Below are 26,485 nucleotides of genomic sequence, written 5' to 3' on the forward strand. Positions count from 1 at the left end.
GCATTCATTTGATGGGCCCTTACATAGATAGGGTGTGCCCAAAAAATCAGCTCGATAGGATCATCCTAACCTTATGAACTGTGGAGGCAAAAACGAGCGTGTATAAACCTGCACAAATCTATCCATTTTTTGCCTCCACATGTCATAGGGTTAGGATGATCCTATCGAGCTGATTTTTTGGGCACACCCTATCTATGTGAGGGCCCATCAAATGAATGCTTTGGATCACCCAAACAATGTGGCCCCAACTGTTATTTTAAGCTAGGGAGTAGATAAGTTATCTACTCCAGGGAGTACCTACTCTTTTATATGGGATTTAACCCGATGGGTATGGACCGTTGTCACACGCTTAGTATGTTCACAGGTTGGGGGTGGCAATCTGAACAATCATGTAGTCTCCCAAACAATTGAGATTGCATTGTGGAATGAAAACAAAATACCATGATATCAACAATCATAATTTTGAATTGGTGACAGGATAAGAAGATGATGAAGGAAAACCTTTCCTAGAATGATAATAATCTAAAAGATAGAGTTGAAAGGGTGGACAGTAGATGGTGCCTAAAGTTTCCAAGACAATGGCTAGCTTGATCGCGAGATTTATGCAAGCCATTACTTTGATTTCTTATTGAAGAACCATAAATGCGGCATTTAATAGAAGATAAGGAAAGGTAAGGAGATAATTAACATAACTATTCTAATCATAATTAAATCTTTAAACAGACCTTTAATTATTGCAAATATTCTAATCTTCTTGATATTTTCTCCTTCACAGAACTATCCTAATAGATAAAATGTAGTTACCTCGGTTTAAAACATTTTAAGGCATCCAGTGTAAAATGAAAAAGAAAGAAATGAAAGATGCAAATCGGTGCCGACTTATTTTAAGCATATAAACTAACCAGGAAACACACAAAAGGATGAGAAAGAAGAGAATAAAATAAATGGAGGATCTATATTTGGATCAGCTAGTATCGAAAGTTATTCCTCAGCCCTCATGCCGAGGAGAATGTTTTTGTGGGGCCTCCCTCTGCCAAAGAGAGTAAATTTTGCCAGTTATAAAAGGGAAAGATGGTTTGAACTTTGAAAGCAATGATACATCATACATGGAAATGGAATTAATGGAGGGGTGGATATAGAAATCATTAGGTAAGCTTTTGGTTGAGGCAGGTGATCTGGTTTTGAACACAGCTTTGTTTTTGAATCTTTTGGCTCTCAACTCATGAAAAGTTAAAGCATGAGGGTGAGAAGAAGAGATACACTTTTTATTATAATAATGTCTACATTAACTCTTCAAAAGTGTCCTAAACATTATGTCATGTGAAGAACCTCTGAGTGGTGGTTCTTACCTAGTTAGTCTTCATGAAGGTGCTTTAATGGCTGGAAGAATCTTCTTGATGGAGCCAATGAGACCTGACATTTCAGTCCTGCCTGCAAAAAAAATAAGCTGAAAAGAATTCAAGCCATCTTTACAGCCCACTTCAAAGAAAGAATGCCAGCCAAACCCACTCAATCCCTTGTTTGTTTAATCGAAATAAAGAAGAAATAAACAGGTCTATTGCCCATACAAACTTTCACATTCGACAAGCTCTTGCTACAACTTGACATTATTTCCAAACCCACCAAATTAAACAGATAACACTTGGGTGCATGACTTGTCTTCTTTTTGGAGATAGAAATTCATGAATTAGGCCATGGTGCAGCACTAGAAATAGGCTTCTTCTCAATGTCGCCCTTGCAAAAATCTGGGCTTAGTTGACCTATTTTCTTCACTCTTAAAGCTAAAATCCAGTTACCCATTACACACTTTTGAAGCCAACCTAAAATAAGCTTCAATTGTTCACAATAATGCAAAAGAAAAAAAAAAAGGAAATGGAAAAACTCCATGTATACTATTTGTTAGTTCTGAACAAGTCCAAACAAATCAGCCACCATGAGAGTTTCTACCATGACCCTCCACCTAACATCCCATTCCAATACCCAGATGAATCTCCTTGTGCTCTATTCTGCTCAAAATCAGTGTTTGAGACAGGCTTCAAATCCTCAAAAGGAAACAAAGGTCTTGCACCAGCTTCTTGAACCCCTTGAATATTTCCATAAACACCACCAAGCCCCTCCATTGGAAAATTAAGTGAAGGTCTAAATTCATTCAAACCAAACCCAGATGGGTACCCCAAATTCGGATCCGGTATCGGCATCGGCATGAAAGAATTCAAACCCCTTGAAGCAATTCCACTCCTCAGCAGCTCCAGAGCCGAATGAGAAGAACAAGTTGAAATAGGGTGGTTGTTGTTGTTTTCTATGTTGGGCAATTCAACAAATCCAGACATATGTTGGTAATCTTGGGTGGTTTGGAATGCTAGATTGAGGTCTTGCCCTTGATGGATTTTAGGGTTTTGAGAAGTAGAATGTGAGGAGTTTTGAGGGGTGTGATCAGGCAACTTTTTTGAAGAAGATCTTTTGTTCTTCCTTGAACCTCCTCCAACTGGCACATTCCTTAGAGATCCTCCCTCAGTCCAATACCTTCTACAAGTCTTACAAAAGTATCTTGGCTGAGTAAGACTATAGTTGTTGTAGTAACAAAATTTGGTGTTGGTAGAATTGCACCTAGGGCAGTTCAAAACCTTCTCTTTCTGAGGCCTTGTTCTCCTCTCCATCTCTTCCATAGGTTTCACAAGTCCAATTTCCTGAAAACCAAAATAACAAACATAGAAAAAGAAAAACACAACAACACACAAACACATAGAACCTTATTAAACTTCAAAACAGGATGATCAGTCTCACTAAGCTTACACCCATCATATAAATAACGAAAAAGCAAACAAACAGATAAGCAAAATAAAGCAGCTTCTTTACAGTTCCATGACCACACAACCAAAAACAGATAATATCGACAACAACTAAACCTCTTTGTTGCCTTTATCAAAAGGCAAAAAATAATGGAAAAAAGTAAATAGCTTTTGAGATCAAAGGAATTCCATGACGATATAAGCAAAAGCAAAGGTAGGGAGAGCACTAATTTGAAGATCTAAGAGCACCCATGTCAAGAAATCCACAAAAACTTCATAGAACCTCAAGACCCATAAAAAATTTCTTAAAATTTCCTCAATATTCCTAAAATCAACCGAATTTCACTGCTCAAAAAACCACGAAACAGATCTTATGCATACACAATTACCTGTGGCCATTGAGTAGTATCCATGCAAGCTAGTGATGATCTGCCTCAAGACTATCAATTCCTTAGGTTGGATTCTCTTCTTAAGCAAGGAATGTTTGAAATGGTTTTGAATGAGTTTTTATTGGGTTCACATATGATAGTATGCGAGAGAGAGAGAGAGAGAGAGAGAGAGAGATGGTGGGGTTCTTTATCAATGTATTTTAGCAATATTATTGTGGTAATATTTTTCTTAATGTGGGTATTTTTTTAATATTTAATAATATTTTTTTAATTTTTTAGGCTATTGTTTTACGTGGTGGAGCGTCTTTTATGACCATGGAGTGGGGAAGGGTAGGATTCTTCTTCTCCTTCTAGGGCTTGCGTTGGTGGATTGCAGAATTCGAGTCCATCTCCAAAGAACCAAATTATGTAAGGAGTGCTGTATGGGTCCCATTAAAGACGCTGACTATACGCTGAATGTCCAAAATCAAACCTAGATAGCGCCCAAAACCGACAAAAGCAGCTGTAGAGCCCACTTAGTGCGCAGGAATAATGGAGAGAAATTAGGTTTTTTTTCCCAGTCATTCCTTCCCTTCATTTCTAGTTCTAGAGGGCGAGCTTTGGGGGCAATGGTAAGGTTGCTCCATTGTCACTTGGTGGTTACAGTTTGAGTCACAGAAGCAGGGTTAAGGTTGCGCACATCTAGCCCTCCCTAGACCCCGCAATGGCGGGAGCTTCGTGCACTGAGCCGCCTTTTTTTTTTCCTTCCCTTCATTTCTAAACGGCTAAGTTTCCGTGCATACCACTGGACTTATTTCCCAAGGAATGCGTTTAAGACACATTTAGGGCATGTTTGGCAACCATGAATTTATTTTCATGATAAACTAGTGCCTCTAAGGGCACGTTTGGCTGCATGGTTTTTTTTTTTTTTTTTTCCTGATTTACCAGAGGTCTCCAAGTGGAGATGAGGGTGAAGTGGCTAAAAATAAGGAACAAAAAGCAGGAAACTAGTGTCTCCAGTGATAAAAATCAAGAAGCAGTCGATCGGATTTTGAGTAGAGTGTTTTATTTCCTAATATTTTGCTCATTCTCATCACCGGAGACACTAGTTTCCTATTTTTTGTTTCCTGACTTTTAGCCAATTCACCCTCATCTCCACTTGGAGACCACCGATTTATCATGAAAAAAAAAAAACATAGTAGCCAAACATGCCCTAAGGCCATATCTAGCTGCCATAATTTTTTTTTCATGATAAATAGGTGTATCCAAGTGGTGAGACAGGGGTAGGACATTTGGAGAAGGAGAGAGATTTGAAAGGGCACAATTGCGATGAGCCTGAAAAGTGGCTAAAATCGGGAAACTGTCGTTCCAATTCTGAGTACAGTTTTTCTTTCCTTATTTTTTGCCGCTCTTTATCACCGGAGACACTAGTTTCCTGTTTTTTGTTTCTTGATTTTTAGCCACTTCATCCTCATCTCCACTTAGAGACACTGATTTGTCAAGAAAAAAAAAAATTCATGGTAGCCAAGGCACATTTGGCTACTATGAAATTTTTTTGTCATAATAAACTAGTGTCTCCAAGTGGTGAGAGAGGCGTAGGGCAGGTGAAGTGGCTAAAAATGGTAAACAAAAATATGGAAACTAGCATCTCCAAGTGGTGAGCAAGTGCCTGAATATTAGAAAACAAAGAACTCTACTCAAAATTGGATAGACTTTTTCCTGATTTTTAGCCACTTCTCACCCTCATCTCGACCATGCCCTCTCAAATCTCTTGCCTTCTCCCACCCACCGGGGGGGGGGGGGGGAGAGGATGGGATATTTCCTTTCCTTTCCCACAAAATGGAAAGCAAGTGAACACACCCTACAGGATTTGGGTACGTAAAAATATGGGAAAGGGGGTGGAAACATCTTTTCCCATATTGTTGTATAGAAAATGGATTTGAAGTTAAATGTGATTACTTACAATAGTTTTAGAAATGATATAGTTAATGGCTTCCAAAAAAACGATCAAGTGTGAAAAACGTTTCGGATTTCTTGGTAGTGGGCTTGCTATTCTGATAATATTTTACCATTTCGAATGGAAAACGTTTCAATTTGCAAGAAATGTTGAATTTTTGGCTGCTACACACGATGACTGAGATGGGAGGTCAGAGCAAAAGGTTTATTTTCAATTTCCAAATGAATAACAGCAAGACAAATGTATGTGAAAACATTAGCTTTTGGATTCGACTGATACGTAAAATAATAGAGAAAACAAACAAGCACACGTATTGAGAACACAGGATATTTACGTGGTTAGTGCCTTTTGTGATTATATCCCACATAGGAAAGCAATAAATAAAGCTTCCACTGTGCGATGATTATATAGTATGAGAAATATGGGGTTGAGCCTCTAGCTAGCTGGCTAATTAAGGCTTTGTGCTTTGACTATGAGGTTGGAGGTTCAACCCACGCTTCCCTAATTAACAAAAAAGATATAGTATGAGAAATTATATGGTGCCCGAGCGGGAATGCTTGAGCATGCCACCCTTTATATTTGATCCAATAGCAGTATCTTAAAAAATGTGCCGGTTGCAAGGGCTGCCTTCATTCTAGCATTCCTCTATGAAAATACTCTTATTTTGTGTTTGCTCATAATCTCCACTGATTAATTAAGATTATAAGCAAAAGGGCGTAGAGGAGCATGTGTGTGTGTAGAATAAATTTGAGACATAAATATCTAACTTTTTAAATATTTATATTTCTTCCACCCTCATAAATATTGTTTAATTTAGAAGGCGTTCTGATGCAAATTATCACAAAGAAATATTGTTCTAAACACTGTGCTACATGCTTATATGGGGTACCCCCAAGAAAAATGGTAATTAGCGGCATTCTCTTACCAACATTCCTAAAAAGCGACCCTAATATTCTATATGCAACGACGTTAAAGTAGTAGAACATCGGTCCAACTTGGGTTGGAATAAATTAGTTTAGATTTCAGACATTTGCTTTCTTAGGTTTTTTTATTTTTTGGGTAGGATTCTTAGAGATAAGGGCCTGTTATTTAGATTAGCTAGGGTATGAGTTTTAGAGGGAATGGTAAGTGGCAAGGTTTTTTCTGTTGGAAAACACTTTGAAAATGGGATTCCGTTTTGGAAATAAAAACCAGCGCGATGTAATCGTTGATCTGACTTTTTCAAGACGTATTTATTGCTTTTATGGGATTTGAGCTCTCTTCCTTTGTCGTTTAGTGGACGTGGCTATAATAAATGGTGCCCCCCTTTTTTCCCCAAAACGGAATCCCGTTTTCGTTTTCGTAGTAGTGCTCTTTTCTATTTAAGATGTAAACAATTTTTTGCTAATGAAATGAATAATTTTATCCTGGAAATTGTGTTTTTGCACAAGGAGGACTTGCCCTTCCCTCGAAGTGGGTCAAGAGGCCGATCTTCCCACCAAGAAGATCAATCTAGTAACGAATCAGATCGGTTCATAACACGCTCTGAGAGAGATAGAACAGTTGTAAGTTGTAGACAATATAGCTCAGGAAATTCTGAAAGCAAGTCAACGAGAAAGCAAGAGATGTCTACTTCTATTTGCCGGTCTATATCGCCTACATATATGTCATCCAGGGAAGAACAAAGAAAAACAACATAAATAGAAGTCTATATCTAGCTGCATATTGTTTGAAGTCATTGCCCATCACATCACATGTAAATGAAGGTCAAGGCCATATGAAGTTATACGTTTATCTTTGCTTTATATTGAAGCTTACAATTCTTGCAATCCCCACTCTTGCTATAATACCAATTAGGAAGTTTACAGAACGCCTATCTTTTTCAGCTAGCCTATCGTCTTCCCAAGTCTGATACGTGTACTACTAAATGAGGAAGGATCCGGTGGAATCATACACCGAACTTTCGGTGTGATTGACATGGACGGTTCACATGTGAGGACCCAACACTAGATTAGCCAACAATATATCTAATAAGTGGCGGTCCCCATATTTGACAGCTATCAGATAGAAGATCACATGGTCTTTGTTAGTATTTGATTACACCAAAGGATTGGCATAAATGAGTATTTGGGATCATTAGTGGTACTAAATATATGTGGTATTATGTGGTACCCGGCTTCTAATTACCCACTCCAACACACTGACCGAATAAAAACTCCTAGGGCCTCGTTTCTTTTGAATTTTGAGAACTGTTTGTAACTCCAGAACTGATTATTGGACTGAAATTTACATTTAGACCTTGGTCGACACAAATTTCTCGAAATCGAATTTCAGAGAAAATTATAAAGAAATTGTAATTAATAAAAGTGGTACAACTTTTTGAATTCTTTGATTAATGATCAATGTGGTGAAGACGAGTGTTTTCGCAATTATCTCTGGGTTTCGTGCTTTATTGGCTGTGAAGGTATGTGAATTTTCTTCGATGAAGGACCTTGTGTGCTAGCTTGATTTTATTGGCATAATTCTTCAAGTACTTGATTGTTTTTTTTAATGGAAAGCTCTTCTTTTCTTGCGGTAGCTTTTTCTCTAGATTTTTTGTAATCTTTTCTTCCTTTCTCTGCTTCTTTCTTCTTCTCTATCCTCCTCCCTTTTTTATATCTTTTATTTGCCTCCTCTCTTCTTCTTTTTTTCTAATTATTTCTTTTAGAAAGAGAAGAAAAATGCCTTTATAATCTCCTTCCTCATGTAATAACTACCCCAATCACATTGCATAAGTGGTCGTGGGTCCCACTACCTTCTTTCAGTTTGATGGTGGTGAGTTGTATGTGAATTGGTAGCCTTTTGGCTACCTCTTGATGGGCCTCCTATTTGAGCCCAAGTGAGACATCTACATTTTAAGTCCCTTTTATAGGATTAGGCCCACTTACATAATTGAGGGGTAATTTTATAATTTAATGCAGTTGATTTTTTCGATGTCCACAACCCCGTTTGTTTTAGATTTTGAAAATTAATTGTCCTAAACTGTTTATTGGAGCCAAAATTAAACGTAAATTTGAGTCCAATAACCAGTTTTAGATTCTGAGAACTAATTGTGCATCCAAATCTGATTATTGGACTCAAAATTAAATGTAAATATGAGTCTGATAATCAATTTTGGACTCACAATATTTCTCAAAATCCAAAACTCCAAAACAAATGAGACCTTAATGTTGAGTCAAATAATTAATTTTGGACAAACAACCACTTGTCAAAATCCGGAAAAAATAGGCCTTAAAATTCCTTCAAAATCAATTTCTCAATTTCACTACTCAAGTCAAAATAAAAAGGAAAACACTTCAGAAAACGGGATTCCATGTGGAAAATAAAAAAGGAAGTGACATGACCGTTGATTTGACCCTTCAAGATGTAATTTATTGCTTTATGTTGATGCCCATTTCTTTAACACGCTCGTTTTAAAAAGCTTCGGACTGCCACCTAATGTCGCCACGTATATACCGGGGATGCGTTTCCGTAAATTTAATGGAGCTTTTTTTTTGGGTGATGATGAATTCGCACCCCTGGTAGGATAATTCGCACTCCTTTACAGTCAAAAAGTGTTAAACTCTGCCCCATCCTCCTTTCCATCGGTGCGAATTATCCTACAAGGGGTGCGAATTCACCATCGCCCTTTCTAATTAATAAATATCTGACGGTTCTAAGAAGAGGTGCTCGAATTCGACTCGGAGCCGAGCCAACTGACCGACATTCGCGACTAAGGAAAAAAGTAGAAGCCGGAGAAGATTGGCGGCCCGTAGCAGCCGTCAGATCAGTGCCTGGTAGGGGCCCATCAGAGGAGGTCTGGCTTTTAACACGTGTCCCTGATGTGAACGCCACAATTTTTGGGTTGCAAGAGAATAGCTGGCGGTCGCGGGCCCCGCTTGCGCGTGCGTTTCCTACCCAACCAAGTAAAGAACCCGTGGTACGTGTGAGCTGACGTCGTCGATAGCTTTTCCGACGTGGACTATGTGCAGGTGGGTGGATTACACGTCAGCAAATAAGTCTCTCACTCTATATTTGAATGAATTTATATGGACAGCCGTGCGTGCAGTGCAGCCCGTAATACAGTGTTAGGTGATCTAAACCATTCATTTGATGGCCCTGATATAGATAAGGCTGTGCCCAGAAAATCTTCTCCATTGGATCGTCCTAACCCTCTGATCCGTCAAAGTTTTTATATTGTGCCTTCCTTTTTAAACCTCCACGAATCCTAGGGTTAGGATCATCCTATAGAGAAGATTTTCTGCAAGGCCCAACTGTATTTTGGGGCTGAACGTGGTCATCCACCATATAATTTCTCATGTATTTGATGGGGGTGTAACGCTCCTTCGTAAAAGACACATATTGGGCTCCACTTCTCCTCCCTCGGTACCACTTTGATCGGATGATCAGGACTTTGATCAATCAAGCCTAATTTAGAAAAGCTAAATGGTTGATTTTTGTACTCCAACATCTTGGCCATGAATTGTTGATAACCATTGGGAGCTTGTATGATTTTTCCTTTCTTTCCCTTGTAGCTGCCCTCATGGCCTCCTTCTGTATTGTTTCTTTCTTTTATAATTACTTCTGGTAGGGGTCCGCCTAACCCCAGCTTGCCTACCAAAAAAAAATAACCATGCGGGTCAACGGTCTTGATTGCGCACACATGTCTTCTATGTGGGCCACGAATGTGACTTTTATTATTGATTGTGAAAGTGAGTGGTAGTTGTTTTGAACAAAACTAGTCATCTCTTTAGTCCGTATCTTTGCCGTTAAGAAGCCTAACAAGATTCTCACAATCTCTTTTTATTATATTTTTTTAATTTTTATAGTGTAAAGGAGGATTAGTATCTTAAAACATATGGGATTATCATTGTATAAGATGAGGAAAGTATCCCATCACATGACCATCTCTCTCAGCTTAATTCCATCAAATTTCTAGAACTTACATATTTTAGTTACTTTACCTTCTATTCTCACCCCCTTGTTTGAATATTGAGGCAGCCTTCTTTTTTTTATCAGCTTCGTTCTACGATTCCCACGAGAATGCTACCCATTCTAATGCAAACGGAGTCACGCCACGCCCTATTACAAAGTGGCCACACCTTTTGTTGATCCAAAATTGGACCCAGTGTTTGATCTATATATATATATAGAAAGAGAGTTAAGTGAAGCTACACATACGTGTAGCTAACTTAGCTACACCGACGGCTTAAAATACAGTGGGCTCACATTGGTTGGGTGATCCAAACCATTCATTTGATAAGCCCTCACATTGATAGGGTGTGCCCAAAAAATCAGCACCATCAGATGATCCCAACCCTTCAAACTGTGGAGGCAAAAATGGACAGATTTGTAAAAGGCTTTTACACTTCTATTTTTGCCTCCACAAATCGTAGGGTTAGGATGATCCTATGGAGCTGATTTTTTGGGCACACCCTATCTATGTGAGGGTCCATCAAATGAATGGTTTGCATCACCGAAACAATGAGGGGCCTATCAAATGATCCAAAGCATTTATTTGTTGGGCCCTGGCATAGATAGGGTGTGCCCAAAAAATCAGCTCCATAGGATCATCCTAGCCCTTCGATTTGTAGAGGTTAAAAATGGACAGTGGAGGTTAAAAACACAGTGAGCCCACGTTGTTTTGATGATCCAAAGCATTCATTTGATGGGCCTTGACATAGATAGGATGTGCCTAAAAAATCATCTCCATAGGATCATCCTAACCCTTCGATTTATGGAGGTTAAAATGGATGCTTATAAACTCCACAAATAAGTCCATTTTTAACCTCCACAATCAAAGGGTTAAGATGATCCTATGCAGCTGATTTTTTGGACACGCTCTATCTATGCGAGGACCTATCAAATGAATGTTTTGGATTATCCAAATAATGTTGGACCATTGCGTTTTTTGGTAGGCGGACTAGAGAAGCTCCTCTAGTCGGCCGACTAGAAAAAACTTTCCTCATATATATATATATATATATATATATATATATCGGTAAGCTGGGGTTAGGCGGACCCCGACCAGAGATTCATTAAAATAAATATAAAACAAAGATACACAGGGGCCTGAATCAGCACCAAGCTAGAAAAGATATATAAAAAAGAAATAAAAGAAAGCTAGAAGAAATAGGAAGAATCAACTAAGAAGAAACTCCCATGACTTCAAGCAAGAATTGAGCAAGACAGAGGGGGCAATGGAGCCATCTAAAGCAACAAGAGAATAGGTCTCTTTCTGATAGTAGCCACAACATGATGAGGATGAGAGTCATTTCCACCGTTTGTAGAGAGTTCCTTGAGCGTTGCTGGATATGGATTGGAGAAGATCCGTCGTAAATGAAGAGGGTAGAAGTCTTTCTCCTTTGATGGGGCACTCTACCTTTGAGAGGTAATCAGCAGCACCATTACATTCTCTCCAGACATGAGTGATTTCCCAGGATTTGAAACTAATCAGCTTGGAGTGAATTGAATGAAGGAGTGGTCTCTGCATCCAGTAACATCTGACTGTGCCCAAGATGTTTAGAACTGAAGTGAGGGAGTCTGATTCAATCCAGAGATTTTCAATTCCTTCATCAGAGGCTAGATGGATTCCTTTATGAATTGCTTCCATTTCAAGCTGCTGGTTGCTTTTTTCCGAGGTGTTAACAGAGAATGCAATGGAGGCCATACCTTTTTCATTTCGGATGATGCCTCCAATAGATGCTCTGTTTTCTTTGAGAGAGGCATCAGTGTTTGATCTACGTAGAGGAAAGAGAGGGTTGCACATATCAAAACAAGGAAGTGTAGAGATAATCTAAGTTACTTGATTAAATCTGGGCCAATCCATTGTGAGATCCGATGGGCCTCACCAAATGATCGATTTCTTTTTTTCCTTCTCTTTTCATCCCGGGCGGCCCATGTAGGCTGTAGTGTAAAAATAGTCATAAATACACTAGTGGGGGTGGCCCAGGGAAGAAAAGGGGGAGAATATATCACTTCCCTTTCTTTAATTTGGCAGGAGAATCATGCAGTACTTTTATAGGTGGGGACCACTATGGGTGGGCCATACATATTAAATCAACCCAATCCAATGATCCTATCCACCGATCAGATGACATTTTCCTGTTGAAATGAGGACTACAACCTTCTATTGACCGTCCAAGCCAATAGATGAAGGGAAAGCAATAAAATCCGGAGAGAAGAAAATCGTCGTCTAAACAAAAAAAAAGCGATAAATGAAATGTTGTTTATTGTTTTGAGTAGTGTTTTTAAATGTTACGAAAATTTCCTGCATGAACAAATATAAATGAACCAAACAGTACGGGTACTTCTGTACATTTGACTTCCTCCCCATTTAGATTTAGAATGCTCCGTACAATTTTGCAACTACGTTTAATCCATCACATTACAAGAAATGTAGGTTTTGGTGATGGATTTAATCCGTCGCCATAACGCTATATGTATTTAGCAAAGAAAAACTGCCACCTCATTAAAAGTTATTACAAAGGTTTTCGTGACAAAAATTCAAGGAAATGACCACGGATTTGTTGCCGTCGCTAAGGGGCTCTTTGTTTGGATTTTAGAATTGTAAAATTATGGATTTTACAATCCATTATATTGGATTTTAAGTAGGAAATCTAGGTTTTAGAAATCTCGGTTTAGAAATCTCTCTCCCCCATCCCGAGATTTCTAAAACATGGGAAGATCTCCTACTCTCGCCCAACGAAAAGAAGGGCGAGAAATTAGAAAACAACAAACGGTCTCCTTCTCTCGTCTCCCATCTAGGATTTTGAGGAAATCCAAGATTCTAAAATCTACAAATCCAAACTTGCCCTAAATTTTAAATATTTATAATTTGAAAAAAGAATTAGCTTTTACCGGTGGACAAAAACCGTCACCAATATGTAATTTTTTTCAAGAACCAAAGATTAAATAATTTTTAGAGACGAAAAAACCCTCACCAATAATCTTTAAAGAAAAAACATTTTGTGACTTTCTTCTCCTTTCTTCTTCTTTCTATCCCCCCCCCCCCCCCCCCCCCCCCCCCGGGCCTCCCCTTTTTTTTTTAGTAAAAATATAGTTACACCCCCTCAACTTTCTGATATTTTCAACTCTAATCCTGACTTTTAAAGGTCACCAACTACATCCCTTGAGGTTTCAATTTGTATATGGTAGACCCCCTCTTTTGAAACACTATCAATGATAATGAAGACCCCATCGCCCCTCCAAAGCCCATACCCTAATCCAAACACTACAAAAAAACACAGTGAGCCCACATTGTTTGGATGATCCAAAGCGTTCATTTGATGGGCCCTGACATAGATAGAGTCTGCCCAAAAAATTAGCTTCATAAGATCGTCCTGACCCTTTGATCTGTGGACAAACAGTCAATTGAGGGGGTCTACCTTATACAAATTGAAACCTCAAGGGGTGTAGTTGGTGACTAACTTTTAAAAGTCAGGGTTAGAGTTGAAAATGTCAAGTTAAGGGTGTATCTGTATTTTTCCCTTTTTTTTTGTTTTTCTATATATTTGGTGGATGATGGACATAAAATATATATTTCCTGAGCTAGAGCGCAGGCACCTTATATGCGCTAGTGTTTAGAAAACCTTTCTCATTGGCTGCTGTAAGAGTTGTTTGTTTTTTTTTTTGTTTTTTTTTTCAGGAGAGAAAGAACCAGCAAGAGAAACGCTAAATCGAAGAAGAAGAGCATGAACAAGAACCGTGCGTTCTCACTACATTTTTTCTCTCTCTCTCGCCACTCTCCGTGAGTTCTGACTACACTCGATTTCAAGGGCTTCATCTATTGCAGTTTTTCTCGAAGAAGAAGAAGAAGCCAAAAGGATAATCACACTAAGAAGTAAGAACTCAATACCTCGGTAAGCTCTTTTAGTTTTTTTCATCCACAAAATTGAATTGCTATTAATTCAGTTTTAGTGAAAAATGATAGGAACATCTCTTTTAGTTGGGTACGTACACACATGTAAGGATGATCATTGACTGGCTTGATTTGAATTCTATTAACACAATTTTGGTTAAATATAAATGAACTTCTGTCGATCATTGTTTTGATCCCGTACATATGTAAAGATTCTCTGTTAGTTTGTTCCCTTGATGGAATGCATATCATCTGTTTTAAAGCCATTTAAAAATTTTCTGTTCATAGGACCAAGTGGTTGAAAAGAATTGAAGATTGCAAATTGTGTATGAGCACCAAGTAGCAAAGGAAGGGAATTCCATAATAAATTAGATCTCTGGTTATTGTTCTGTCCATTGCATCTGAGTTACTGAGCATTCCCTTAATAGGACAGCGTGCTATTATTGGCTGTAGAATAGGGATTATGAAGGCTCGTTGACCAAGTTCTTGTTAGTCGAGATGCCCTAAATTGGAATTTCGTCCAACACTTGAGGGTAAAACTGGAAGATATTATTATTGCTATTATCTTAATATAATTAAATAGCAAATCTAGTTTTATGAGGAAACTTCTTTCCTTGGGGATAAAGAAAAAGGGGAGATCTTATAGGAGAATATTTAGGAATTTGATTTGTTAAACCAATTGGTTGGGCATCCAAAAACATCCAACAATTGTTGGATTTTGTATTTTAAAAGTTCAAAAAGTTGCAAACAACTTTTTGATAAAATCTTATTTGAGATCTTTTAGGATTTCAAAAAGGCAAAAGCAAATACAAAGCTTCAAATATTTAAAGCTATGGACGTTTGTTTTTTATATACAGAATTGCTTTTGGAAAACCTCCCAAGAAGTGAAAAAGTTTCTCCACATCTCTCTCTCCATTACTTGTATTCAACATCATTAAAGCTCCATATAGGATTGAGATAATCCCATCCATTAGATCTGATTTAGATCAGATCCTTAATTAGAGCAAAAGTTGTTCTATCCCTTTGTGCAAAATCAACGGATCCCATCGGATCAACTTGCGGCGTTCGCGAAGAAAAGTTTATTCGTGGCGATTCAGGGAGTAGATTAAGCAGACGATCTTCTTCGTGGTAACTTCTACAAAGGTATATTTTTATCTGTTTATTTTATCACCAAAATATAATCTAGTTCCTAGAAATCTTGGGCTGAGAGCAAAATTGAAGAATAATGTTATACTATGCGATTTTATTCCGCTGCGAATAGTGATTTTGCCTTAGGGTTATACGACCCTTCTAACAGATCTATGGCAGCAGCTTGATGTGTTTTGTAATGTTCTGAACTTCACCTATTTGGAACTAAATTCCTATGCATCATATCCACTGTTGCAACAGGGTACTAGAGATGGTATTGGAGATCCTATTGTACAATCATCTACACTGCAAGTCCGAGTGATTCCGTGATATGATGTACATTACTTTGAGGAACCACTTATGACATGAGAGTCGGCTCAATGTTTCTGAATATGATCTTTATCTTGTTATGTTCTCTGTAGCAATCAGGCAAGATCCTGCTGATGTTATTATTTCAGAGGAAAAAAGCTTGGATTTAACCCACAAGTTTTGAGTGACAGAAGAGGGTCTTTAAGACCATACCAAGTGATCAAGACTGTTGGCTTTTGAAATGTTTGGATGATGAAGAAGCATATGCTTCTTTCTTCAAGGATGGAATTATTCTGATGATGATTTAATTACAATTAAGAGTGTCCTGTTCTTCACATTAGATCAAAATTCTTATGTACAACGAGATAGATTGAGCATGAACTTTGTATGGCACATTTTTAAGGCATGCTATTTTTATTTTTTATTTTAAATCTCCAAGGAGCTATTCAGATGATGATTTAAGCACTTCAATAATTTTTGGAGTGGCTTATGCTCATTCAGCTCCATGGATGTACATATCTTTCGAAGGGGAAACAGACCCCTATTTTGTTCCTATCCTTTCGACAATAAAGTTTTAGATTTTTTATTTCTTAAGTAATAAAACTCACAACTGTCTAATGTTGGCTTTATATGCTTTTTCCTTTTCCTTTCTTTCCATTCCCAGTTGAGAGTGGTATTACTTAAGAGGCACTTGCTTGCAACTAACTTTTTCTTGATCTTTAGCTCAAATGGAAGAGCGCTTGGGAAACATGGTTTAACCTATGGTTCTCAAGAGTATGATGGTTCAAATCCACCAAGATCCTTAAATCACTTTCCTTGATATAGTACCTTATTATGAATTGTTTCTTCCAAATGTCTCTGACTCCCAAAACTATTCATTGAAGCTGGTCATAGAAGACTTTCTCCCAAATGTCTGCCATTTTTTGGATCTTCAAGATGCTACGCCATTGAGGAATACTCTGTTTTCTGTTGGATCTTATTATTGAGTTGCAAGTAACAGTTGGAAAATAGTCTGGCATGGACTATCCATAAAAAGGCTTAAGTAGATAAATAGTTTAGATCATTGAACAATTGGGGCCCCCCAAAACCTTACTTGAGTACACACTCCATATGATATTCATCAGACTCTCCACATGTCATGAAGCCATCTTCATTATGTGATCCAATTCCAACCCAGTTTTCTTATTTTTTTGAAGGATAATTCCAACCCAGTTTTTCTTAACCATAAATTGTTAGAAAACATATTCTGGTCAAAGCAAAAGCAAAACCATGATTACTAAAAACTATTGTGTTTGTATTCCTTTGAAATGGAAGAATCAATACAAGTAGTGTACCCAAAGAATTGCAACAATTCACACCCATTATCTATCCTAGAATCAGAGTAACTACACCTACTATTGCTAATACTACTACTGATATTACTGTTGCTCTAAAGCTGCTCATGGCCCTCTCAAGACCACAAACCGGCAATGCTGTCTTCTCGACTAGACACAGATTCATTTAGGGATTGCGATGACAGCTTCACTCAGCCTTGCATATACTTCATACATTTGTTTTTCTCATTATTGTTTTTCTATCTTTAGGTTCAACTGGTTAAATTCCAGCCACTGCTTCCAATCAATGGAGACCAATTAAACATTCACCGGTGTGTGCAACAAATGTTCTGAAGGCAAACATGGATGAATAATTCCAAGTTAGAAATTATGCTAGTGCTTTTTGTCAAGCCAAAAGATATGGAATTATGTGACAAAATTCCACACTTGAACGCTAGTCCAATTCAATCAGACCTTGAGAGCCATCTTAACACATTATCCACATGTGTAGGGCCGTGTTCCCCAAGTGCTCTTCCATTTGACGGGCTGCACCAATTTGTTCGAACATGTGTTGTAATGATTCTATCATGCTCAAGGTAGAATCAAAGTAGAGAATCAAAGTCGATGGATTACGTTGAAAGATGTCATGGTTTTAGTAAATGTAACTGTAATTATGTACTAAAAGGAAGTGGCTAGCATTTTGAGTTGTTATTGGTCCAGTCTTGAGAAGGGAAGCATGTTCGTCTCTATATTGTGGGAAGAAGGGATGATAATTCAAAAGAAAAAAAGAAAGAAAGAAAGATGGAACTGTTCCAAGTGGGAACAGTATTGTTTGTCGGCAAAACAGTTAAAGGAGCTTCTAATAGATAGTATTTGGATTCCAAAATCATGGAATAGAAATTATTCTTGGGTTGGAATGGCATGTGAGATCATCAACCACACTATCCTTCCAAAATGAAAAGCCAAGTCCTTACGTATTAGAAAGAGAAATTTGTCCTGTCAAGTGGGATATACTGTACTCCGCATGCGTAGATATATCATTGGGCAGGCCATGCAGGTCAAGTCCAACTATGTTTCATTACATGAGTGCAGTAATGTGGTTTCCTCTCGTGTAAAGGGATAGATATACACCCATTTTTTAAATAATATTAGAGCCCACTTTTCTATTTCTTGTTTGCTTTGTTCCATACGGATGGTGTAGCTTCGACGTGGATTGAAAGGAAGTTTTTGAAGTGACGTTAGGGGTGCAGCTCGGGTCCGGTTGGGTCGGGTTGAGGCCAACCCAACCCAACCCGAGGAGCTCAACCTCCACCCCTAACCCAACCCAACCCGACTTTCAACCCCGGATGGCTAACCCAACCCAACCCAAATTGGTTTTTCCCTAACCCGAACCCAACCCAACTCAACCCGAATTCCGAAGTTGGGTCGGGTTAGACATTTCAGATGAGATATTTAGTAAGGGAAATGGCACCCTAGTTCAAAAAACAGTAAAACACTACTAGAACACATGCACATATTAAATAACTGCAAATGATGCGAGAAAAACATGACAATCACAATCACAAGGATATGCAGGTGTTTAGTCCAGAAAAAAGAAGGTTGAGATCATCCAATCAATCGATTTTTACATGCTTCAATCTTGCGGTTGAGATCTCTTCTATTATTATATTTGCAAAGGATAGAAAGAAACAACAAAACAGGTCAGAAGCTACAAAGTACAAAAAGTAAAAAACGTGTATTACTCTTTGTTGGGTTACGGGTTGGGTCGGATTGCCTGATACCCAACCCCACCCAACCCGAATTTTGGTCGGGTTGCCAAATCCCAATCCGGACCCGAACCCAACCTGAATTTGGTCAACCCAACCCGCCCAAAAATCGGGTTCAACCCGTTGGGTTCGGGTTCAACCCGACCCAAGTTGCACCCCTAAGTATCGTTGCTTCGTTTGAGACTAACTAGCTATGGATTATTATTTGGGAGCCTCAAGCTTTGTGCAAAAATATCAAGATGAGTTAGAATAGGGCTGCAACAGGGTCGGGTTTTTCAAAACCCTAGCCCAACCCTGGATCCCATTATCTCGGCCCTAACCCGCCCTGACCCTGAGTCAGGGCCGAAAAACCTCAACCCATGGCCCGCCCTGATTGGCCCTGATTGGGCAGGGCCAGGCCGGGCCGGCCCTAATTGACCCTAGTGCAAATACTTGTTGAGAGTGCCAAAAATGATCAATAAACTGAGAAAGGGAACAAAATAAGATAATATGAATTCAACAACATGACGGGCAACAGTGACAATTAATAATAATAATCTAAAGAAGCACCAATCCAAGATAATAGAAAACATTAGCAAAAGAAACATGCATAGATGGTTCAATTCTATAATAGAAAACTTAGGGTAGGGCCGGGTCAGGGTACCCGAGGCATTAACCCAGAACCCGACCCGACTTGAGTCACGGTCTAAAAAAATGAACCTGACCCTGTTCGAGCTCAGGGCGAGTCAGGCTGACAGGGCCAAACTTGCACCCCTGTTAGAATGTATTGCAAGTAAGGCGAAGGGTGGCACCTATAAATTTTGATAAATGATAATACAATGGGGGGCCAACATTAACTGGCCGATCCTCCAAAGCGTTCATTTGTTGGGCCCAGAAAATATTCTTCATTGAATGATCCTAACTCTCCCATTTGATGTGGTTTAAAATGGACGTCTCAAAATAGAAATCTCCATAGATCCGAGCTTGAAGATTTTCTACACACAGTCTATGTCAGGGCCCAATAAATGAAGGGTTTAGATCACCCAAACAATGTGGGCCCCAATGTTTTTTTTTTGGGGCTGCATGTACCCTATAAATTCTCGGGAGAACTTTCGGGTGATCCAAACGAGTGAGCATTTTTTCCAATGGGGAGTCCGTCGGCCGCGCCATGGAAGCAGCTGCTTCTCAATGCCTTGGAATCCAACAAACATTCTTCCTTCTTTCAACTTGTAAAATTCTTTTCTTTCTTTCATTCTTCAATCATTTTAACTCTCTCTCCTCTCTCTCTCTTAGGGTTTCTGACTCATTGTTGTTGGATTTTCAGGCAACGATCAGCTCTAATGGAAGACCCGCTAATCGCACTGTTGTTTTCAGGTTCTGATTTTCTCTTTCTTTTTTTAATTTTCCCTCTCTTTTTTCTGTTTGAGTTATAGAGATTTATTATTCTCCATCGATTTTCGTTTTTCTTTATGGAACTTTTCAGAGGATTCCAAGAAGGCTCCGATAAGATCCTGATCAACACAGACTCCCGAACACGCAAGGTTTTTTTTTTTTTTTTAAACTCTAATTTTCTTCTATTTTTTTATATATGTTTTTTTTGCTTTAAGAAGGATGATGTTTGAATTGGAATGGGTTTGATTATAAGAAAGCACTGTCCCTTACATGTTTCGATTCTGGTTGTAAATTCTTGCAGATTGAAGATATTAAACACTGCCCTTTTGGAGAGGTAATTGAGTTCTGAGGTATATGTTTCTCTTTTTTAAATTATCTTATTTCTAACTTTAAACTGCTGACATTTCTGTTGTTTTAATTTTCTTTTCTTCTTTAAAAAAAAAAAAAAAAAAAAAAAAAACTAGTTTGGATATGTAAATTGCATATTCTCTTGTTAATTGTCTTGTTTGATGTTTTTGGGTGATCATTTCAGTAGCAATTTTAGCTGTTTAGGTTTTTTTTTTTTTTTTCCATTGATTAGAGTTCAGAGGGCTTTTATCTCGGCTTTCATGATTTTTTATGCCTGGTATTTTAATTTTGGTGTTCATAGATATGTTGGTACTTCACTGACTCTTGGGAGCAGTTTCGGATCAATGGAAGAATTGATATCATTGATGGGTTGAATCCTGATCCTGTGAAGCTTCAGGTATGAATGTTTTGTAGTTATTGAAATGCATTTCCATACTGTCTGATTTTTGGTACTTTGATGATCTCTGAGTCGCATAAGTCTATGAATCTATGATTTAGCCGACACTTTGAATTTATTGCTGACACACGTGTCTTGCCATCTCCAACACGACATTTGTATCCACATGTGTCGACACTCCTTTCGACACTTTTAAATGTACTACTAGAAGTGTCAGACTTAATGTGGGCGTGTCAACACATTTTTGCACCGTGTGAAAGCGTGACATTCTGTTTTATATTGAATATTGTTTTTACCTCTTTTATTATTAACTCTTCTCTTCTTTAACTAATATTTGTTGTTATATCTCCTCGGCTCCTCCCCTAAATCTAAAACCCTAAACAAGCTCTTATTCCAATACTATTTTCATTGTATTCTATTGGTCCCCCTTTCTCGCTGCATATTGGAAACTGAAAGAGAATAGATTAAATTGATGAATGCTTTGTTATTTGTTTATCTCATATTTGTTTTAGATTATAGTTTATTAATCTTAAGATTTATTAGTTTGTTACATGAATATCATATTTATATTGTTGCAAATTATGATAGTAACCAGTAATTGTATGTGTATGCACGTGAATGGGAGTGTCCCTACTTCTAGATTTTAGGAGTTGCCATGTCAGACACCTCGTATCTGTGTCGAAACTAATTGCATGAATCCGTGTCTACAAATCATGATCATATATACTTTCTGTTTTAGCCGTGTCTCCGTTTTTAAATTTTGGGGGGTTGCCGTATCCTTCACTTCATGTGCGTGTCGACACACGACACTTGTGTTTGTATCCAAAAATCATAGCTATGAATGTATTGCAGTTATAATAGATGTACTGAATTTGATAGCTCTAGCTCTAGAAAATGCATTTACACCTGACTGAGTAGCAAGAAAACTGTGCTTTAGATTTGTGTGAAAACTAATTGGATTCGCCACAGCCAGTAATAGCTTCTGCATCCTTCAACTGAATCACGGATTTCTCAGCCTTTGATTGCCGAAACATGATTTCTCTAATCTACGATTTTTGACTATTTGTTCATCCTCTGTTCCCCCAAGGTTTGTTGCTCAAACCACAATGAGTATGACCTAGGACGTGCATGTTTTGATAAAAATAGGGATCACTGGTTGAGCATGTGTTACAAAGGAAGATGATGCATTGCAATGGTAACAAGCTAGTTCCAGATTCTGTGTGCATAGATTGGACTGTTTTCTCATTTGCCCGGCATGATTGGATCGATTCCCTCACCTCTTCCAATTTGTGTTGCCCACACTGATCTTAGTTCTCTGCTACATCACTCTGGACCCAAGAATGAAATCTTGGGGCCTGTACCCATTTTGGTTCAAGCTTGCTTTGTTTGAGGAGCGTAAGATGATTGAGAGACTCTTAAGGTGGTGGAGAGAAGTGAGGGCCTTTGGCTCGCCGGATGTCAGTATTGGACAAATGCTGAGATTTTTTTATTTTGAATGGTAGCCAATTTTATTTCAAGAAAATGGGACCAAGATGGTTAATACAAAGCAAAACAAAAAACATAGAGAAAAAGTGAATTACAAACAAGGACCGAAAGAAATCAAGGCAGAAGCAAATCAAACAATGCCAACGCTTCCTTAGAGACACCTTCTCGAGCAAGACTATCCGCCACCACATTGGCGGATCGCTAGAAGTGCTGAAAGACAAAAGAAGAGCCCATCCAATCTTGTGTTTCATCAAGCAGCCGATCGAATCTCCAAGGGTGTTTCTTTGTACCCTTGGGCCATCAGATGACATTTAGGGAGTCTCCTTCTATTATCACGTTATCCAGGGGATCTCTATGTAACAACTTTAATCCTTGGTAGATTGCTGTCACCGGTGTTTAAAAATGCGGATGTGGCACGGAACGCAGCCGAACAAAATCCTATTAGACTCAGCACGACGCGGTCGAGTACTCGGTTGATGCGGCTGAGTACTCGGTTGATGCGATCATAATTTGAGAGACTCAAAGGAGTTTTTATTGACTCTTTAGGGCAAAACACGGAATGCGGATGCTGTACAATGCGGATAGGTGCAATGCGGAATGTGATCAAGGTAAAAGGGGGTAGAATTGGGAGAGTCAACGTGGATGCGGAGGAGTTTTAAAACTATGGCTGTCAGCCGTCACCTCAACCTCAGTGGCGCCCGCCACCCCAATGGGACCCGCAAAGGCCCAAATCACCTCCCCGAGTTCATTCCTCAATACACCTCCGATGCCTGGTTGACCGAGATTCCCAAAACTAGAGCTATCAAAGTTAAACTTCAGGAATCCAAGCATCGGTGGGGACCACTCCTACACAATTTTTTGCTTAATCTCCACGCTAAAGCACATTTCTCTCCAACCTTCCCATATGTCAAAGGCCGAGACAAATTTAAAGCAAGAGAGAGACTTGACCCATGCAATCGTCAGAGCAATCACTTTAATGGAAAGGGAGGCTGCTCCCATAAGTCAAAGGCCGAGACAAATTTAAAGCAAGGGAGAGACTTAACCCCATGCAATCATCAGAGCAATCAGTTTAATGGAAAGGGAGGCTGCACTTTTTGGCACACCTTTGAAAACTCTAGCATTCCTTTCCTTCCAAATCACTCAAACCGTTGCTAGGAATGACACTTTTTACCTCTTTTCGTTTGTGGTGGAAGAAAAGGGTAAAATGTTGAGATCTGTGATAGAAAATTTCGAATATGGAGTCGTGGGAAGAGAGTAAGGGATATTTAGAAGAAAGGAGAGCTGCTAAGGAATCTCAAGGAGCTGGAGAAGCTAGAGGAAGTGAAGACCTTGTCAAAAAATGAGAATTCCCAGAGATCGAAGGCTAAAGAAGAATATAATTGGCTGATTTTGCAGGAAGAACTCAAGTGGAAACAAGCATCTAGGACGAAGTGGCTTAAGAAGGGCGACAAGAACATTGCGCACTACCATGTCATTGCTAAGGGAGAATACAATATGCCGATTTGGAAAGAAGAACTCAAGTGCAAACAGAGATATAGGGTGAGCAAGCTTAAGGAGGGGGACAGGGACATTGCATACTTCCATGGCATTGATAGTCCTAGAAGGAGAGGCGATAGGATTGAATCTTTGGTGATCAATGGGGAATGAATGAATGATGCGACGACAAGGGGAAGGTAATTTAAGAAATTGTGGTCTTCTATCAATTTGTATGCGTCCCAGGAAGGGATTGCCTTTGACCAGCTTGATCAAAGGGACATCGATAGTTTGGAAGCAGCCTTTGGCTCTCTTCCAGATGGCTTTTGTTTAACTCTCTTCCATATATGGTGGAATATAGTGAAAGAATATTTGTTGAACCTATTTGAGGAATTCCACGGAGATCTTACTCTAGATAAAGTAATGAGTGCTACTTTCATTTTGATCATCCCCAAGAAAGACGGTGCAGATTGTTTGACAGTTGACAGATTTACGGCCTATTAGTCTAGTGGGATGTGTGTGCAAGTTGTTATCTAAATTATTAACCGGCATGTTAAAGAAAGTGTTGGGGAAAGTTATATCCTCTAATCAAAGTGCCCTTATTTAAGGAAGACTAATTTTGGATGGGGTTTTGATCCCCAATGAGGACATAGAATTCTACTCCAGCAGTCAGATCAAAGGGTGGTATGCAAGATTGAGATGGAGAAAGCATATGACAGTGTAGAATGGGGGGTGTCTGGACCTTCTGACGAGCAAGATGGGATTTGGAGTTAGGTCATAGGTGGAGAGAGTGGATTTATAGATGCATTTCATTTGCATGGTGCTCGATTATGATTAATGGCTCGCCTCATGGTTTCTTCAAATCCTCTCGAGAACTGTATCAAGGGGGATCCCCTCTCTCCTTCTCTGTTTACGATCGTAGCAGACTTTAAGCGCAGAATGGTCAATATGGTCAAAAGCAATGGGCTTATTGATGGCATCAGAGTGGTCCACTTAGGGGTGGAGGTGACACACCTCCAATACGCAGACGACACGTTGATTTTCAGTAGTGCAGAAGAATTCAAGATTAAAAATTTGGAAGGGGCGCTTCGTTGGTATGAGGCGGTGACGGTCAGTGAACTAACTTTAATAGATCCACTCTAATGGGCATGCATCTAAGAGATGATGAGCAGGAGAGACTCGCCAACATCCTTGCCTGCAGACCTCTGGAAATTTACTTAACATTTACTTGGGCCTCCTCAACTGTGGAGAAAGACATTCACAGTCTCGTTGGGATCTAGTCGTAGAGAAAGTCCAGAAACGTTTGTCAGCCTTGAAGAGAAATTTGCTTTCTTTGGGTGGTAGGATCACTAGTCCCGGCTAATTCACCTTCAAATTAGTACTGGTTAATTTACTGATTTACTACCTATTGATCTTTAAGTGCTCTGTCAATGTTAGTAAGGACTTGGAGCGACTACATGAAATTTTCTTTGGAAAGATTCCAAGGATAGGAAGAGAGTTCATCTAGTCAAGTGGAAGGAGATGTGCAAACTGAAAAGAGCTGGGTTTTTTAAGGATTCAAGCAGATTAGAGTAATGAATATAGCTTTACTTACAAATGGTTGTGGAGATTTGGCGAGGACATATCACTTTCCTGGACGATGTTGATTGAAAAGAAATATGGTGCTACCGTGCTAGCTTTGGTGGATGGAACCCGATATATCAGTACTGAAGCTTGGGTGTTACTATTTGGTGTGATATTACGGAGGGCCTTCTGCCTTTTTTTAAAGGAATTCACTTCAAAGGGATGTGGTCACGTTTTGGACAGATCCTTGGCACAACAAAATGGCTTTAAAGGAGAGGTTTTCAAATTTATACTTGGTGGCATTGTAGAATTATCGGACTATCAAAAAAGCAGTAGTCAGAGCAGATGGCAAAGCTAGTTGGATGATCCCTTTTCATAGGAACTTTTTTGACGGAGAGTTAGAGTAGGTGGCACATCTAATGGAAATCCTAGACTCGGGTTTTATCAAGGGCGAGGACAAGAGAGTATGGGTATGGGACCAGTTCGAAGCATTCTGTTCATTCTTTCTACAAGCGGCTGATACCTGATATGTCTTCTTCCCCAACTAGAAGAACTTGGAGGATGCCAACCCCACAGAGTTTGTGCGTTTACCCAGACAGTATACCCAGACAATATGTCTAAATAAAATCCTGATTGTAGATCACCTTCAGAATAGGAAGATGATTTCACCCTTTGCTTAGCTGCAGGAGAATCAATCACTCTTCTTTTCTTTCATTGTAGGTTCGCCAGATAAATATAGACTTATGTGCTTGGGAATGGTCGTATGCCCCCTGGACCAAGAGAGGAAAGATCCTCTGGTACTTGGTACTTTGCATTAGGGGTGGTCTTTTGGAAGGAAATGAACGAACTCATATTCAAAGGATCAACCAGAAGTTCTCAAACCATCAAGCAACAAACTTTCTCCTGAATTGAGGATGGACAGGAGTTCTATGATTCTATCTACCTTCAATGGTATTTCGGAGTCCTCTATACCCAGATCGCAGGCATAGATTAGGAATAGCAAGATAATATCCAATAAGCCTTCTCCTAGATGGACTGCCCCCTCGAACTGAAACTGAATTTTGACGGATCCGGTCTAGGGATCCCTGGCCCAAAGGACATGGGGATCTTTTCAGAAAGGCTGATGATAGCACCATGCTTGCATTTTTTGGCTCGTTAGGTACAAGGACTCGAATGAAGCAGAAGTCAAGCGTTATTGACTGGGATCCACCCAATGTTCTAAAAAGCGTTGGGCGGAGCTGGGCGGCTGACTGACCTCCCAGCGCCTAGGCGTTTTGAGGCGTTTTCCATTTTTTTTTAGATATTAATATATTTTCATAATATCTTGCATTTTTTTATATAAAATAGAAATACTTGAATAC

General features: G+C 39.1%; 2 protein-coding genes across 3 annotated transcripts in view; one reads left to right on the top strand and one right to left on the bottom strand.

The window, feature by feature from the left end:
• Positions 1 to 1,493: 1,493 nt before the first annotated feature.
• On the bottom strand, positions 1,494 to 3,516 carry LOC143886354 (dof zinc finger protein 1-like). Its single transcript, XM_077390297.1, has 2 exons — positions 3,179 to 3,516; positions 1,494 to 2,687 (listed from the first exon to the last, which is right to left on the bottom strand). Exons 1-2 carry the CDS (start codon positions 3,200 to 3,202, stop codon positions 1,944 to 1,946), a joined length of 768 nt encoding a protein of 255 aa, XP_077246412.1. The 5' UTR covers positions 3,203 to 3,516; the 3' UTR covers positions 1,494 to 1,943.
• A 16,031-nt stretch (positions 3,517 to 19,547) lies between these two features.
• LOC143886369 (Pyridoxamine 5'-phosphate oxidase family protein) overlaps positions 19,548 to 26,485 on the top strand; it is an 11,036-nt gene continuing 4,098 nt past the window's right edge. For both annotated transcript variants that reach the window (XR_013253758.1, XM_077390312.1), the window contains exons 1-5: positions 19,548 to 19,695; positions 19,791 to 19,840; positions 19,950 to 20,007; positions 20,160 to 20,192; positions 20,508 to 20,603. Coding sequence is in view for 1 of the 2 variants with exons in the window: in XM_077390312.1 (XP_077246427.1) it covers positions 19,612 to 19,695; positions 19,791 to 19,840; positions 19,950 to 20,007; positions 20,160 to 20,192; positions 20,508 to 20,603 (321 nt within the window). In the remaining variant the exon portion in view is untranslated. The remainder of the gene's footprint in view (positions 19,696 to 19,790; positions 19,841 to 19,949; positions 20,008 to 20,159; positions 20,193 to 20,507; positions 20,604 to 26,485) is intronic.

This window comes from Tasmannia lanceolata, unplaced genomic scaffold (assembly GCF_043159265.1).
Source record: "Tasmannia lanceolata isolate RefF3 unplaced genomic scaffold, GAP_Taslan_0.1 ptg000002l, whole genome shotgun sequence".
Classification (NCBI taxonomy): Eukaryota; Viridiplantae; Streptophyta; class Magnoliopsida; order Canellales; family Winteraceae; genus Tasmannia; species Tasmannia lanceolata.

Coding starts and splice junctions, on each gene's coding strand:
- LOC143886354 (XM_077390297.1), bottom strand. CDS start 3,202: ATGGATACTACTCAATGGCCACAG. Junction 2,688..3,178: donor ATACTACTCAATGGCCACAG/GTAATTGTGTAT, acceptor TTTGGTTTTCAG/GAAATTGGACTTGTGAAACC.